The sequence below is a fragment of the Loxodonta africana genome, chromosome 12, assembly GCF_030014295.1.
Source record: "Loxodonta africana isolate mLoxAfr1 chromosome 12, mLoxAfr1.hap2, whole genome shotgun sequence".
Lineage (NCBI taxonomy): Eukaryota > Metazoa > Chordata > Mammalia > Proboscidea > Elephantidae > Loxodonta > Loxodonta africana.
The window spans coordinates 12,469,398-12,485,521 of record NC_087353.1 but is presented as its reverse complement, the minus strand read 5'-3'; the positions used below and the strand labels follow the sequence as shown (position 1 = coordinate 12,485,521).

Sequence of the window (16,124 nt, the reverse complement as noted above, 5' to 3'; positions counted from 1 at the left end):
GATGACACAATCTTGCTTCCTAAAAACAAAGAGGACTTGAAGCATTTACTAATGAAGATCAAACACTACAGCCTTCAGTATGGATTATACTTTAATATAGAGAAAACAAAAATTCTCACAACTGAATCAATAAGGAACATCATGATAAACAGAGAAAATATTGAAGTTGTCAAGGATTTCATTTTACTTGGACCCACAATCAATATCCATGGGAGCAGCAGTCAAGAAATTAAACAACACATTGCACTGGGCAAATCTGAGGCAAGAGAAATCTTTACGGTGATAAAAAACAAAGGATTAACGTTGGTCTGACCCAACCCATGGTATTTTCAAAGGCCTCATATGCATGCAAAAGCTGGAAAATGAGTAAGGAAGACCAAAGAATTTGCTTGCTGAAAGTGAAGAGGACTTGAGGCCCTTATTGATGAAGATCAAAGGCCATAGCCTAAAGTGTGGATTACACCTCAACATAAAGAAAACAAAAATCTTCACAACTGGACCAATAAGCAACATCATGATAAACGGAGAAAAATTAAAGTTCTTAAGGATTTCATTTTACTTGGATCCACATTCAACACCCATGGAAGCAGCAGTCAGGAAATCAAAAGACGCATTGCACTGGGCAAATCTGCTGCAAAGGACCTATTCAAAGTGTTGAAAAGCAAAGATGTCACCCTAAAGACTAAGGCACACCTGGCCCAAGCCATGGTATTTCCAATCGCATCATATGCATGTGAAAGCTGGACAATGAGTAAGGGAGACCGAAGAAGAATTGATGCCTTTGAATTGTGGTGTTGGTGAAGAATATTGAATATACCACGGACTGCCAAAAGAACAAACAAATCTATCTTGGAGGAAGTACAACCAGAATCCTCCTTAGAAGCAAGGATGGGGAGATCGTGTCTTACGTACTTTGGACATGTTATCAGGAGGGATCAGTCCCTGGAGAAGGACATCATGCTTGATAAAGTACAGGGTCAGAGGAAGAGAGAAAGACTCTCAACGAGATAGATTGACACAGAACGACAATTTTAAGGCTGGCACAGGAACAGGCAGTGTTTCATTCTGTCGTACATAGGGTCGCTACAAGTCAGAGCTGACTCAACGGCACCTAACAACAACAACAAAGAATTGATAACTTTAAATTATAGTGTTGGTGAATAATACTGAATATACCACGGACTGGTCAGCATACAGATTAAATAAGTATGGTGCCAGAAGAGCAAACAAATCTGTATTGGAAGAAATACAGCCAGAATGTTCCTTAGAAGCGAGGATGGCAAGACTTCATCTTAAGTACTTTGGACATGTTATCAGGAGGGCCCAGTCCCTGGAGAACGCCGTCATGCTTGGTAAAGTAGAGGGCCAATGAAACAGAGGAAGACCCTCAATCAGATGGATTGACACAGTGGCTCCAACGATGGGCTCAAGCAAAACAACGATTGTGAGGATGGCGCAGGACAAAGCAGTGTTTCATTTTGTTGTACGCGGCCTGCTTTGAGTCAGAACGAACTTGAAGACAAGTAACAACAACAGTCTTTCCAGCCATTCAAGTAATAAATCCACTTTTTTGTTTTCTACAATTAAAGTAACATTGTGAAGAATTGTGCTCACGAGGAACCTTTACATAGATCAAGAGGCAGTTGTTGGGACAGAACAAGGGGATACTGATTGGTTTAAGGTTAGGAAAGGTGTACACCAGGGTTGTATTCTTTCACCATACCTATTCAATCCGTATGCTGAGCAAATAATACGAGAAGCTGGACTATATGAAGAAGAACAGGGCATCAGGATTGGAGGAAGACTCATTAACAACCTGCGTTATGCAGATGACACAACCTTGCTTGCTGAAAGTGAAGAGGACTTGAACCACTTACTAATGAAGATCAAAGACCACAGCCTTCAGGATGGATTGCACCTCAACATAAAGAAAACAAAAATCCTCACAACTGGACCAATGAGTAACGTGATAAACGGAGAAAAGATTGAAGTTGTCAAGGATTTCATTTTACTTGGATCCACAATCAGCAGCCATGGAAGCAGCAGTCAGGAAATCAAAAGATGCATTGCATTGGGTAAATCTGCTGCAAAGGACCTTTTTAAAGTGTTGAGGAGCAAAGATCTCACCTTGAAGGCTAAGGTGTGCCTGCCCCACGCCATGGTATTTCCAATCGCATCATATGCATGTGAAAGCTGGACAGAAGACCGAAGAAGAATTGATGCCTTTGAATTGTGGTGTTGGTGAAGAATATCGAATATACGATTGACTGCCATAAGAAGGAATAAATCTGTCTTGCAAGATGTACAACCAGAATGCTCCTTAGAGGCAAGGATGGCGAGACAGCGTCTTACATACTTTGGACATGTTGTCAGGAGGGATCAGTCCCTGGAGGATATCATGCTTGGCAGAGTACAGGGTCAGCAGAAAAGACGAAGACCCTCAATGAGGTGGATGAACAGAGTGGCTGCAACAATGGGCTCAAGCATAACGATTGTGAGGATGGCGCAGGACCGGGCAGTGTTTTGTTCTGTTGTGCATAGGGTCGCTATGAGTCGGAACTGACTCGATGGCACCTAACAACAACAACAGCAATAAAAGTACATGGTCCAAATAATAACAAACTCCTGACCACATCTAAATTTTGTTTATGGATGAATAGGATATAAAATCAGAAGCATTACTTCCAGCCCAATTTTATTTCTCTCTGCACGTGATTAGTGTTAATACTACTGCCTGTGAAAGAACAAAGAGTTAAACGGAAACTAAATAATCTGTGATAATGAACAGTTGACTGTGCTAATCGCTTTCAGCACTCTGAACTTAAAACTTGCATTTTTTCACGACTCTTATCTAGCGCTAAGAACTGTTGACTTGCTGGTTGACTGTTGGTTGGTCACCAAGGAGAGTATTTAGAAAGAGAAAAAAATATATCTCCAAAAGTGGACAGCCAAAACAGTGGGCCCAGAGGTCTCAAAGTGGACAAAAGTAGTACACTCTCCTAGCCACTCTCCACCATTTTCAACCACTAATCAAATCCTCCTGCTAGTTATCCCACATCTGAAAAGTCAGAAAAACGGGTGTCCTGGCATGCTTAGACACCAACCTCAACTTCACGTCAGCATAACCTAGAGAGCTGTTAAAATATTACCACCAGGCTCCCCGCCCAAAGATCTGGTTTCAGTTGGTTTTCAATTGAGGAAGCAGCATGTCGGAAGGCTGTCTCTTCCTTGTCATGAAATGATTTCTAGAATTTTATTTTTCAGTTGACCCAAAGACTTGGTTTCAGTTCAGAATTTCCAAACGGGGCGCTGGGCATCGGTAATTTTTTCACAGCTTCCCAGCTGTGACCCTTGTGCAGCCAAGGTGAGAACTAGACAGGCGAGACAGGAGGAACGGCTCCCCGAACTGCTAGCATCTGGGGACCCGAGAGAGGCGGAGACCCAGCGCAGCTGCAGCAGAACCCGTTTTCCAGGCGGAAGCTGTAGCCTCTCCAAGGTCGGAGACCGTAAGCTCCCCGCCCCAGGGTCCACCCTAGGCTCCGCCCCTCGCCGCGCCGGGCCTAGATCGCCCCTCCCCCGACCACGCTCCGACCCAGCCCTCCTCCAGCTCCAGATCTTGCCCCGCCCGAAGCCCTGCCCTGCCAGGGACTCTTGCTTCAGGCCACGCCCCATTCTAGGCCCCGCCCTACTTCAAACTTCACTCCTCTCCGCGCTCCTTCTCGCTTCAGACCCCGCCCATCTCGGAGCCCGGATCTGTTCCCGCCCCCGCTGCAGGCCCCGCCCCAACTTGTCTCCGGCTCCGCTACAGGCCCCGCCCCTCGGCCGCTTCCGTGGGCCCCGGTAGAGGAGGACGTCATCTCTCTGCGCCGCCGCCGGAAGTTTGTGTGTCATTTCCAAGTGGCTCGGGTGTGAACCCCGGGTCCAAAATGCTTCTCCCTCCACAGGAGTGAGAAATGACCAAGCTTTTCTCTCTTGCTCACAGAGTCGCTTTGGCCACTGTGAGCTACAGTCGCTGCGGCTGTGGGGGGTTCGGGATGTTCTATGCCGTGAGAAGGGGCCGCAAGACCGGGGTTTTTCTTACTTGGTGAGTGACCGGCTTTCCGAAGCTGCCACCCTCTTCCAAGCTTCTCATCTTCCATCTTCTCCCCAATAGCAGGAGCCGAGGAAACTGCTGTTGATTAGTTTTTTACCGACCAGCTTTGCCTCCCGGGGATCCCACACGGTACAGTCCGGCTCTAGTGACTGTTCAACCATTTGTGCCGCGGGCCCGTATTTGTAGTTTGATTTTTGGTAGGAGCCCCATTTTCTCACACCCAGGAAATTGGGAAGTCCGAAAAGCGCGCAGCGCTGCTTCTGGTTCCTGCCAGTCTTGAGCTGACGTCGGCCCCGCAGGCTCACACAGTAGGAGGCCTCGACAAAGTTTAATTTTGTTGGAATATCAGAAATGTTTGATTTTTTTTTTGAGGGCGGCCAGTGGCTTCTTCTTAATTCTTGCTTAATAGAAGTCCCAACCAGCATTATCAGAACATTTTTTTGTACCAAATAACAGAGATGGAACTTAGATAATACCTAATCTAATCTTCGTGTTTTTAAAAAGAGAAATTATTATAAGCCAGTATTTGTCGTTGGATCGCTTAATAATCTTTGAAGTAGGTGTGATTTTTCTCATTTTTCAGGTGTGGTTACTGTGGTCAGGAAATTCACGAGCTAGTAAATCACAGATGCTGCACTTGAGCCTTGACTCTCACTATATGATATGATAATCAAGGTTTATTATCGTAATGTGTGTTTGTGTTTCCATGTGCACATCAGTAAAGTACTGAGAAAGAAGCATCTCGAAAGCTGGTCTTTTTGCTGTAGTGAAATTATTTCTACTTTTTTTTTCAAAGACCCCAAAATTTTAGTATGTTTTGAGTTTGAGAAAGCCTATGGTGCTGGCATGCTGTATGGCTGGTACGTGGCATGACACGTGATGTAGGATTGGATGTGAAAAATAACCTGTGCACAAAAAGACATGACCCTTTGTTCTCAAGGAACTGACAGCCTTATCCTTTTTCAGAACATTCCCAATTTAAGAAAACAACTTTAATTAAAAAGGTAGTAAGTAAAAGAAAGGGAGGAAAGAAGTAATGTAGCGTGTTCTCTTTCAGGAATGAATGTAGAACACAGGTGGACCGGTTTCCTGCTGCCAGATTTAAGAAGTTTGCTACTGAAGATGAGGCCTGGGCCTTTGTCAGGAGCTCTGTAAGCCCTGATGGTTCAGAAGGTAGTCACTACGTCATATCAGTGTTAACATTTGAACTTACTCAGAGTCTTTCATAACCTGACTTCATTTGATCTGTATAGCTATCCTCTAGGCAGACAGAGAAGATATTATGATGGCTTCCATTTTACAGATGAGGACGCAGACTCAGAGAAGTTAAGGGTAGTGTTTCATGTCAGTAATGGTGTTAGAACAAGCCAGAACAATTATCTGTTTCTATTAAGTGTCCTCACTAGTACCATAATTCCTTGTATTTTTTAAGATACTTGTACTTGCTATTGAATTGAGTGGGCTTCAATTTTAAAGTGATGAGTATAGTTCCTTTCATTGCATGCATCTGTGTGGTGTTTCCTTTTTTACTTATGACAGAGTTACGCAACGTAGATTTCTCCTAATTTTATGTGTTATAGAAAGTATAGTTATTTGAAGCTTAAGGTCTGTAAAAACAAACAAGCAAACAAACTGTTGTCATCAGTGAATTCCAACTCATAGCAACCTTATAAGACAGAGTAGAACTGCCCCATAGAGTTTCCAGGGCTGTAAATCTTTACAGAAGCGGATGGCCACATCTTTCTGCCACGGAACTGCTGGTGGATTTGAACTGCCAACCTCTCTGTTAGTAGCCCAGCACTTAAGCACTGTGCCACCAGGGCTCCTTAAGCTCTAGTATAAGGGACTTCAATTATGCAAGGCTAAAGGTGGCTATGCTTTAGAGCACAAGATTTAAAATACATCTTAACCTACCTGGAGGGAGGATTTTTTTTTTTTTTTTTTACTTTATTCAAACTTTACCTCTGTGGATTAAGACTAAGCAAAGGATAGTTTTGGTCAGTTTTTGTGGACAGTCCCCCAGAACACAATGAGATGCTCAGACCTTGAACAGCTGCTCCTGTGGACCCTCATCAGAGTTCTGGACCAAGCAGAACTCAGGGAGAGGCAGATCACTGTAGCAATCTACCCCTGAAGGACCTCACCTGAGGGTGTGTCCACTTCACCCTTGTCCTCCCAACAGCTTTTAAAGGAGGCTCCAAAGTGACAGTTCCGTTTTCTACCCAGATGGAGAAATCAGTTTGGGACAGAAAGCAAGTATGAAAGTACGACTCTTGTTTTTGTTGGGTTCTTAATATTTTCTTTTCATAGATTTTTTTAAACCAATTAGTAATTTATGTATATCTCAATTATTATACATATATATATATATATTTCTGTTAAGTATTCCACATTTTTTCTTAAGGGGAACATTGTTCTTTTTGTCTGTGAATCTTACTTGAAAGTTTATAGAGACCTCTTCATCAAGTGACTTTAACATATAAACTGGGATTTAACATCTTTAATATTCATGAACTGTATCAAAACAAAAGTATTAGCCCCTTGTCTAATTTTTCCTGTCTCTTAATATTACATTTATCCTCTTTCTGGAATTATTGAGTTACTTGCTAGTTAGTGTGTCTTATATAAACCGATTTATGGTTAATTTACTCAAAGGAAAATCAGTTACTTTGTGAAGTAAAAATTACCTGATACATGTGGTCCCCCTTTCCTTCAAGGTCTTTTCTGTTCTTTAAAACTTTTGGACCAATTTAACTTTCTAAATTATAATAAAACCAGGGTATATATTAATACTAAGATTTTACGGAACTGCACTTTGGTCTGTACATATGTATTTAAGTTCTGTAGAGTACCTAGGGATCCCAGGAGGCTCAGTAGTTAAGAGCTCGGCCGCTAACCAAAAGGTCGGCAGTTCGAATCCACCAGTTCCTCTTTGGAAACCCTATGGGGCAGTTCTACTCTGGCCTTATTGTTGCCATGAGTCAGAATCAACTGGACTGCTGTGGGTTTAGAGCACCTAGAGGCATGTTTTCAAGGTAAATATAAGGTAATCTAAAATATAGTAGAGTGGAAATACCAAACATTGCTCTGCGTGAAATACTGATTTCACTTAGGTTTTGCCCATGTAAACTTAGCAGTCTTCTAGAAAGTGTGGGTTGAGAAGATAGGCTAGATTAGAGATTTTGGTTTGTACTGATTTAGCAGGTGCTTAAATAAATAAATAAATTTTTAAAAAATAATAAATATTAGTGGCTCACTTCTCCATGCCTGTTTTAGGGGTTTGGAGCTAAAAGTGATCTCCATTATGTTGTGTTAAGGTGGTACTTTTGGAAATGAAATCAGTTGTTTCTTCTGTACCCCTGTTTCTACTGTATAAAGTGGTAACGTAGGAAAACACATTTCAGATTATCCAGTCCATTGCTCATTTGACAGAAGCTTAGAGGGTTTAAGTGCGTTGACCAGGTTCACGGCTGACAGATAAAAGGTTGAACTGAAATTGTAACTCCTGTTTTTTGGATGCTGGTCTAACCTATCCTCTGCTTTAGCTGCCATAATGATGTTAAAGAGTGAGTGCGATGCTGGCTGCTCCCAGAAAACCCTGAGAAGGTGTTTGAGAGTCTCTCTGGGATTAATCTTGAATCCACTATGGCTGGGCTGCTGAAGAAATAACTGTAACATTACTGCCCAAGGAACCCAATCTCATCTACCCTTCTGGTTTTATTTGCCTTTCTTCGCCTGCCCTGTTATCTGTTTATTTAAGCTAGACTTGCCTGTTGCCTCCTAGCCTTCCTAGACGTTTTCAGCTTGGCATCCCTGCAATTCTAGTATTTTTTTCTAGGAGGGGGTGGGTACTCTGAACCACAGATATAGCTGATACTATATACAAAATTTTGATAGTTGTAATTTTTCTGGGGAATGAGCCCCTCAGATGTTCAAAATATGTGATCCCTATAGAGTGAAAACCCCTTGGGATCTCTATTATCGCCATCAAAACCAGATTTTGCTTTTAACAAAATCCTTAATATCATCTTGACATATCAGGAAAAATTTTAAATTATTTCACAGGACATCAAAACCTGAGATGGTACACGCTGCCTTAAGTCACTCCCTCTGTGTAGGGCCGTGTAAAGAAGAGGATTTAAGTCTTATTTAGTGATACTAAACAACTTACTGAATTTCTTGATACTTAAACATGTTATATTCATTGTTTCTGGCTAACAAGTAGATTCCGTCTATCAGGACAGAAAAATAAACATGTGCAAGAACCTCAGGCGAAAGCAAACAAGCGGCCTCGTGAGTCACTGGATAAAGAAGAAGGTGAAGACGCAGAGTCGTGTATGAAGCACGTAAAACGAAGTACGGCATCAGTGCCTTCAGTTAGCAAAGACGCATTTTCTTACATGGGTATATCTTTCTTGGATTTTTTATTATTAGTATAGTAATCACAAAAACATGTAGATTTTTCTCACTTTCTTAAAGAGGACAATTTGAGCTGATGTTTAACCTCCTGAGTCTTATCTGAAAAGGTTAATTAGAAATCTCTAAGGTCACTACTTTATGATTGATCCAGTGGTACAGAATTGTTAAAATTTTTGAATGTTCATAAAAAAAACAATTATATAGATTACAAATGAAAAACACTGTAATCCTTTAAAATAACCGTATTCTTATGCATGCAGTATTTTAGGTCAGTAGGGTAGAAAAGGAAACCCTGGTGGAGTAGTGGTTAAGTGCTACGGCTGCTAACCAAAGAGTCAGCAGTTCGAATCCGCCAGGCGCTCCTTGGAAACTCTGTGGGGCAGTTTTGTTCTGTCCTGTAGGGTCGCTATGAGTCGGAATGGACTCGATGGCACTGGGTGCTTAGGGTAGAAAAATCCAAGCTGAAGCTTCAGGTAAGAAAGACCTAGCAGAAGTCTTTATAAACAGAGCAGTTTATATTTGCTTTTTATAGTAGATTAACACCAACATTTTAAGCTTTTATATCCTTATCTTTACAAAACATTAAGAGATCCTACATTATTTTGGGAAGCAAGATAGTAGTGAACTTTCCTTTCTTTTAAATCCATTAATCAGGTGTTTATATATACTGACTTTAATTATGTAAGCTTCTTCTGTCTTTTACATGTATGAACAGAAATTATAAGTAGCATTTTTTTTTCTAATGAATCAGTGTTTGTAGATTCAAAGTTGTTCTCAAGAAGCCATTTTATAATTTAAAGGAAAACAACAGAAAACACCTGTCAAGCTGCATCTATAGATCAGTTTTATAGTTATGTTTAAAAAAAAACAAACTGTCCTTGATTTGGATGTTTACCAATAGTAATTGAAGCAACTACTTGTTTAGTAATTGGGAGATGAGCCCTTTCCAGAGCACTAACAGTTGCTTGAGGCATGATACACATGGCACCAGCATAGTGCCTAACATACACTAGGTATTCACAGTTGAAATAGAACTAACAGAAGGAAGTGAGCAATAGTGTTGTTAGTCTGAAGTTCCCGTTGCAAGGAGGAGCCTTGCCCAACATCCATAGACTACCTACTCAGCACTCCCAGCCCCGCTCCTGTCACAGATGCCTTCTCCACCCTTTCTTAACATCCCATCTCCTTTTCCCTTTGCCTCTGCCATGCTCAGTCTACCCTCCTTGTGGCAAAAGCCTCAAGCACATGCTGCCTCTAGTTGCGTCCACACCCGTGCCCTTTAACACTGCAGTCTGTTTTCCACTCCCACCACTTCGCTGAAAGTGTTCTGGTCTTCAGTGATCTAAGGGTGCCTTCATACCAGTTCTTGTCTACCTCGTTCCTTGTAACATTGAAAAAGCACTTAAACCCTCAGTCTTGATGGAAAGAAGCAAAGATGGGCCAGTTTTTACTAGTAGCAAATATGTTTAAAAAAACTAGACATTTTGCAGAAGACTTGAACTTCTGACAGGCAAGGTTTTTATGATACTGAGGCACACTGCATTGTTTTTGTGGAATGACAGTGCCCTGACAGTGAAAGTAATAACCTCTGATGTAGAAAGTAACCTCTGATGTAAAAAGGACAGTTTTATTGTTCTTTGATGCCTTTAGTGTGGGATGTAAACAGCAGTTCGCTGTGCAGCGTGTTCCGCCCTTACTAAGTAAGTGGATTCTCCTCTAATTTGCCTGGCATGTGGGGCCAGAACATGAGTGGATGTGAACAGAAGTGTCAGATGCCCCCATCTGACATTTGAAATTGATAGTGTTGAGCATTTTGCTCTTTTAAGAACTACACGGGATCAAATTGACAACAGCAACTGGAAAGATTAGATAGGAACCTTAGGGGGCAGTGAGTTTATGTTAATAGGGCAGGAACAACTGAGAAAAGGAGGGTGAGGAGGGTTGTACAACTTGAAGAATGGACTCAGTATCACTGAATTGTACCTGTAGAAATTATTGGATTGGTATATGTTTTTGCTGTGTATATTCTTAACAACAATGTAAATTAAAAGCACCGTAAAATCTTTGCGTTTAAGATACTAGTTCAACGTTAGTAAGCTACTGAGGTGAATTTCAGCTTTTAGGAATGTTGGCCCAGCAGCACTTAACTAAGTTTCCCTTTTACAGGAGAATTCGTGGTTGTGTACACTGACGGCTGCTGCTCCAGTAACGGACGGAAAAGGGCACGAGCAGGAATTGGTGTTTATTGGGGGCCAGGCCATCCTTTGTGAGTAAAACCAATAAGGCGAAACTTTTTAAGCTTCACATTTTACCGAATCATATTTCAAAACTTGTGAAAAGATGAGACAGGATATGCTTGTTGTTGGGTTATTTGGAAGACCTACCAAATAAAAGCATTTGTAGGCGTAACAGGAAAACAGCTTTGATTCATGTTGGTGCTGAACGGATTTGTTCTTCAGAATGTTAAATAACCTTAGCATTGCTTTTCTAGCCCTAAAACTTGAAAAGTCTCTGTCTCACTGATAAAATCTTATACAAAATTATGTATTTTCCTCTTGGGAGAGCACAGGGGACACTGGGAGATCGTTCTTACAAGGGGGCAGGTCACTGGGCTTGGGACCCATCGTATCACCAGAGTTTTAGCCATGACTCTTCTGAAGATATGTGACTTTACAGGTGATCTATTTATTTTTCAAAAGGCACGAAATCAAAGGGATGTGAAATGCAGCCATTCACATAATCTTAGCCCCTAGGTATGAGAGAACTTGAATAATAACTGACATCCTAAAATCAAATGTAAAACAGTGCTTTGACTCTTCTCAAGTCCCCATGGATCAGTTCTGAGCTTTGTTCTCCAAAAGTAACAGGTGCCTACGAGACCGTTAGGCATATTTACTATAAATTATACAGTAATAATACCACTGTACTTACGTTGAGCTTTATAATTTACAAAGATCGTTCAACTTAACGTCTTAGCTTTCAGACCCCATGAGAATGGGTGAGCTCATGCTTTCAACTTTTCACAGGGACAAAACTGAGGGTGACTTTAAGTGGCTTGCCCAAGACCACATAGCTAATACGTTTCAGGTCTAAGACTTAAACCTAGATCTTTTGACTTCTGGTCCGTTGTTCCGTCTACCACACTATACCATGGTGCCTTTCAATAAAATGTAAGTATTTTTAGTTTGGTTAGTTTTTAAAGGCTATGTTTTTATATTGTGCTCTTATAAGGAGCCCTGGTGGCTGTGGTTAAAGTGCTTGGCTGCTATCCGAAAGGTCAGCTGTTCAAACCCCCCAGCGGCTCCACAGGAGAAAGGTGTGGTGGTCTGCTTCCGTAAAGATTTACAGCCTTGGAAACCTTATGGGGCTTTTCTCCTCTGCCCTATAGGGTCACTGAGAGTCAAAATCAACTCAAAAGCTGTGGGTTGGTTTTTATATTTCAAATACATACATATACACTAACCAGTTGTTATCTACGGAGACGTTTAAGGAATTACTTTGAGAATTGCTTGATAATTTTCTTTTGTATTGTTCTGAAACAGAAATGTAGGCATTCGACTTCCCGGGCGACAAACAAACCAAAGAGCAGAAATTCATGTAAGTTATTAGAGACGTTTCTCTACTAAAAATTTAAGTTCACCCTTCTTAATAGCATTGACTGTGAACGTATCAACTAGTTTTATACTACCTACGTTTATAAGATGGATCCCTGGTGGCAAAGTGGTTAGGAGCTTGGCTGCTAACCAAACGTTGGTAGTTTGAATCCACCAGCTACTTCTTGGAAACCCTGTGGAGCAGTTCTACTCTGACCTATTAGGTCACTATGAGTCAGGTTTTTGTGGATGTATATAAGATAGAGTCCAAAAGAAGCTTAGTTTGGGGTTAAGTAACAACTTTGAAGGTTAAGAACTCTCTAGAAAAATCACAAAACTTTTTGCAAGTAGGTGTGTAAACAGTGGAATTATATATTTAAGCAATATTTCATACAGAGAATATGGTCACCACAGCTAGTCCAGAAAAAGAACGCTTATATTTTGAAGTTATGCTGAAAGCTGAACACTGTGTAAAATGATTATTGATTCATTTCTTCAAGGCAGCCTGCAGAGCCATCAAACAAGCAAAGGCTCAAAACATCAATAAGTTGGTTCTCTATACAGACAGTATGTTTACTATAAATGGTGAGTGTTCACATTTTATTTCTTCTGGTGTTATAAAAGGAAATATATATTTTCTTCCCCCATGGGAGGTGGTGTAACAGGGCAGAACCCAAATGGTAAACAGGGATAACCTTTGTTTGATGGGGTACCCAGGAAAGAGTGAGGATTGTGGAATCCCGCTTCTGCTCCAGTATTTACTGCAAACTTTTTTCATACCCACTCTGTGTCAGGCTGTGAAGAGAGATAAATCTGTACTTTCATGGCACTTGAGTTTAATGTGAATAAGCATGTTAAGGTAGTATGCTAAGTACTCCTTGGGGAATATAGCATATAGGACCACCTGGGAGGGATGCTTAAGAGGTCTGGGAAGGCTTTTTGGAGGAAGTGACATCTTAAACTGAGAACTGAAGGTTGAACACAGGTTAGAGAAAAAGGAAGAGTATTTCAGGCATCTGCAGAACACCAAAGCATGGCATAATTAAGGAAGTGAAAAGTTTAGAATGACTACTTAGAACACAAATGGGAGCAATTGCAAGAGATAAACCCAGGGAAGTTAAAAAAAACAACCAGAATTTTCAAGCAAGACTATTACCTTACCTCTGTACTATAAGCAAGTTATTTTACTTGCCAGAGCCTCATTTTGCTTATTTCTAAAATGGAGATAATAAAACACACCTTTATAGGGCCATTGTGATGATGAAGTGGGCTCAACACAGGTGAAGTGCCTGTCACCTTGAGCTGACTGCCTTTCCCAAGGAATTTTGTGCGGGTAGAACTAATTCTTCTTTAGTGTTTTGGGAGTCTCCCCTTAATCAAGTATTCATCTGAACAATTTTGATAGGCTTGTGTCATTTTGCTGCAGCAGAATGCCAGGTGTGAAGTAAAGATGACATGTCTAGAGGAAAATTACTATTCTCACATAGGGGGATCTCTTTCAGCCACCAAATAGCATAGTCAGCAGTTTGGTTTGAGACAACAGCTTGTCCCCTAGGAGTGTGTGATAGATGGCTTAGATGTGGGGAGATTGGGCAGGATGTCAGGCTGTTCTTCATAGAGTGATTTTGATATTCTTTTTGATATTCTATTTGATATTCTTTACATTTTGATATCAGCTGTTCTTGTGAGTCGACTCATGGTGACTCCATGGACAACAGAATGGACCTCCCCATGACTGGTTGCGGATAGGACCATTGTAATCCATAGAGCTTTCGTTGGCTGGCTTTGGCAAGGAGATTGCCAGGCCTTTTTTCCTAGTCTGTCCTCGGACACTCCATTGAAACCTCTTTATAGCGACACGCAGGCCTCCAGTGACAGGCGAGTGGTGGCTGCACGTGAGGGGCACTGGCCGGTAATGCCCCCCCGGGTTTCCCACGTGTAGGAGGAGAGTTGTACCTCTGAACTGCCAGTGCCTTAGTGGAGAATGATAACAGCATGTATTGTTTTACAGAACATACAGCAGAAAATATCTGTGGAGGGAGAGGGAAAGGAGGGGCAAGCTTAAGAACAGTTAATAAAAATTAGAATGGAGGCAAAAAAGGACGTAAGCTAATTATGAAATAATGAAATTAATCTTTGAGTGTGCATTTCTTTTAGGTATAACTAACTGGGTTCCAGGTTGGAAGAAAAATGGATGGCGAACAAGCACAGGGAAAGAGGTAATCAACAAAGAGGACTTTGTTGAGCTTGACAGACTTATCCAGGGCATGGATATTCAGTGGGTAAGTTTTTTTTTTTCAATGTTTTAACTAGCGTGACTAATGGCTTATATAAATGATTTAATGAATTAAGAAGTTAAAATAATGGTTTCCACGAAATTAATATCATAATGTGTATTAAAATACATTTTGTTTTTTTGTTCATTATATAATTAACAGTGTGTTAACAAGAGGGTATTACTTTATATAGAATACACTGGCAGTCTGATTTGAAGGCAATTTGATACTCTTTACATTTTGATATTAATTCATGTAAATGCCTGGGCTGGGCATACCTCATGACTGTTTGAGGTGTTAATAGTCAGACCTGTTGGTTTCTTTGGAATCAGTGATAATGTTAAATAAAACTAATTTATATAACGGACCTTGTTAAAAAAAATAATAAAGCTGTGTGACAGAGTCCTACTAACATGACTTTTTTCCCAAAATGGAAATATTTTTCTTATAATAGGTGGCTTGTTAAAAGTGGTTTTTTTTTTTTTTTCCAAACAGTACAGAGCGAGTTAAATGGCAACCATTGTCTCAACCCTACCTTTCTCTCCCTACCCAGGACCACTGTTAACAGTGTGGTAACCTGACATTTACATTTGTCTTTCAGCAGCCTAAATGTCAACAACGATTAAATCAAATAAGCACATCCATACTTTCTTAGCAGTTAAAAAGAATAAAGTGCATGTGTATATATGTGTATTATATACGTACATACATGCAGGCATACATGCGTTTTGCATGGGGAGCTTGACAAGTCTCATTGTTAAGTGAGGAGAAGGCAGTACAAACAGGAAGATCCAATTTTTGTATGAATTGCATAATGCATTAAAAAGGTTTGTAAGAATATATACTTTGTGCTGTTTATAATTACATTGGGAAAGGAGCTGTGAAGGTGAGCTTTTTTCTCAGTATACACTATAGTTGATTTTTTTTTTTTAATGAGAATATAGTTTTGTATTGCTTTTGTCAAAACTAATGAAAGGAAAATTTTTATCTTAACAGATGCATGTTCCAGGTCATTCGGGATTTATAGGCAATGAAGAAGCTGATAGATTAGCAAGAGAAGGAGCTAAGCAATCTGAAGGCTGAACAAAGCAATTTTAATACGTGGAAACCTGCGTCAGTGGCCGTTTCGTTACTTATTGATGTGAAAAATAAAAGACCATAGGATGGAGTGTTGCAATAAATGCCACAGGCACAGTTTTTGAACTAAATCGGAAAGGCTGTGTGGCTTTCTGTGAAATACAGCTGGAATAAAAGTGGTTAGATGTGTAATAAATTGGCCATCCTTTGAGATGTCAGAATTATGCTTGTTGGGTTTGATGCTATTCTCGTTTGTTTTGTTGCAGTCTGACCCAATTTTTTTACTTTAATAAAGAATGAATAAACGTTGGTTTAAAAATACAGACAAGAAGTATAGCTACTGAGTCCTGTGATTTTAAGGTTGATCTGTGCATTAATGCAGACAAGATAAAGGCATCCCTTCCTTTGGGCAGATGCAGCCCCACGCCAGGACATAAAGTTTAGCAGACAGAATGTGAGCTGGGTCTCAGCCCCACTTGCCCTCTTGGCTGACACTCTCATACGGGGGATAACCTGCACATAGGTAGCTCTGGCTATTAGACCATATAGAGGAACAGTTACGGCTTTTAAAGACCAAGATGATATAAATAAATCTTAAAAAAAAATTTCTTTGGATGTTTCTGTTAAAAACACTGCAAGTTATAAAAAAGTTTGTTATGATCTGAG

At 40.6% G+C, this 16,124-nt stretch overlaps 1 protein-coding gene across 3 annotated transcripts; it reads left to right on the top strand.

The window, feature by feature from the left end:
* The first annotated feature begins 3,868 nt into the window (after positions 1 to 3,868).
* RNASEH1 (ribonuclease H1) lies at positions 3,869 to 15,684 on the top strand. 3 transcript variants are annotated; one of them, XM_023550369.2, is made up of 8 exons: positions 3,870 to 4,084; positions 5,151 to 5,266; positions 8,333 to 8,449; positions 10,679 to 10,778; positions 12,055 to 12,109; positions 12,606 to 12,690; positions 14,263 to 14,387; positions 15,378 to 15,684. In XM_023550369.2, the coding sequence occupies exons 1-8, from the start codon at positions 3,954 to 3,956 to the stop codon at positions 15,462 to 15,464; spliced, it is 816 nt and encodes a 271-aa protein (XP_023406137.1). In that variant the 5' UTR covers positions 3,870 to 3,953; the 3' UTR covers positions 15,465 to 15,684. The 3 variants fall into 3 exon arrangements, with proteins under 3 accessions (XP_023406138.1, XP_023406137.1, NP_001272954.1); NM_001286025.1 differs by having other exon boundaries at positions 3,872 to 4,084; positions 8,333 to 8,497; positions 15,378 to 15,536; XM_023550370.2 differs by lacking the exon at positions 8,333 to 8,449 and having other exon boundaries at positions 3,869 to 4,084.
* The last annotated feature ends 440 nt before the right edge of the window (positions 15,685 to 16,124 follow it).

Bases quoted from the DNA above. Each gene is read 5' to 3' on its own strand.
- RNASEH1 (NM_001286025.1), top strand. From the start codon at position 3,954: ATGACCAAGCTTTTCTCTCTTGCTCACAGAGTCGCTTTGGCCACTGTG. The intron at 5,267-8,332 runs GTAGTCACTACG...TCCGTCTATCAG, and splicing joins AAGCCCTGATGGTTCAGAAG to GACAGAAAAATAAACATGTG. The intron at 14,388-15,377 runs GTAAGTTTTTTT...TTATCTTAACAG, and splicing joins AGGGCATGGATATTCAGTGG to ATGCATGTTCCAGGTCATTC.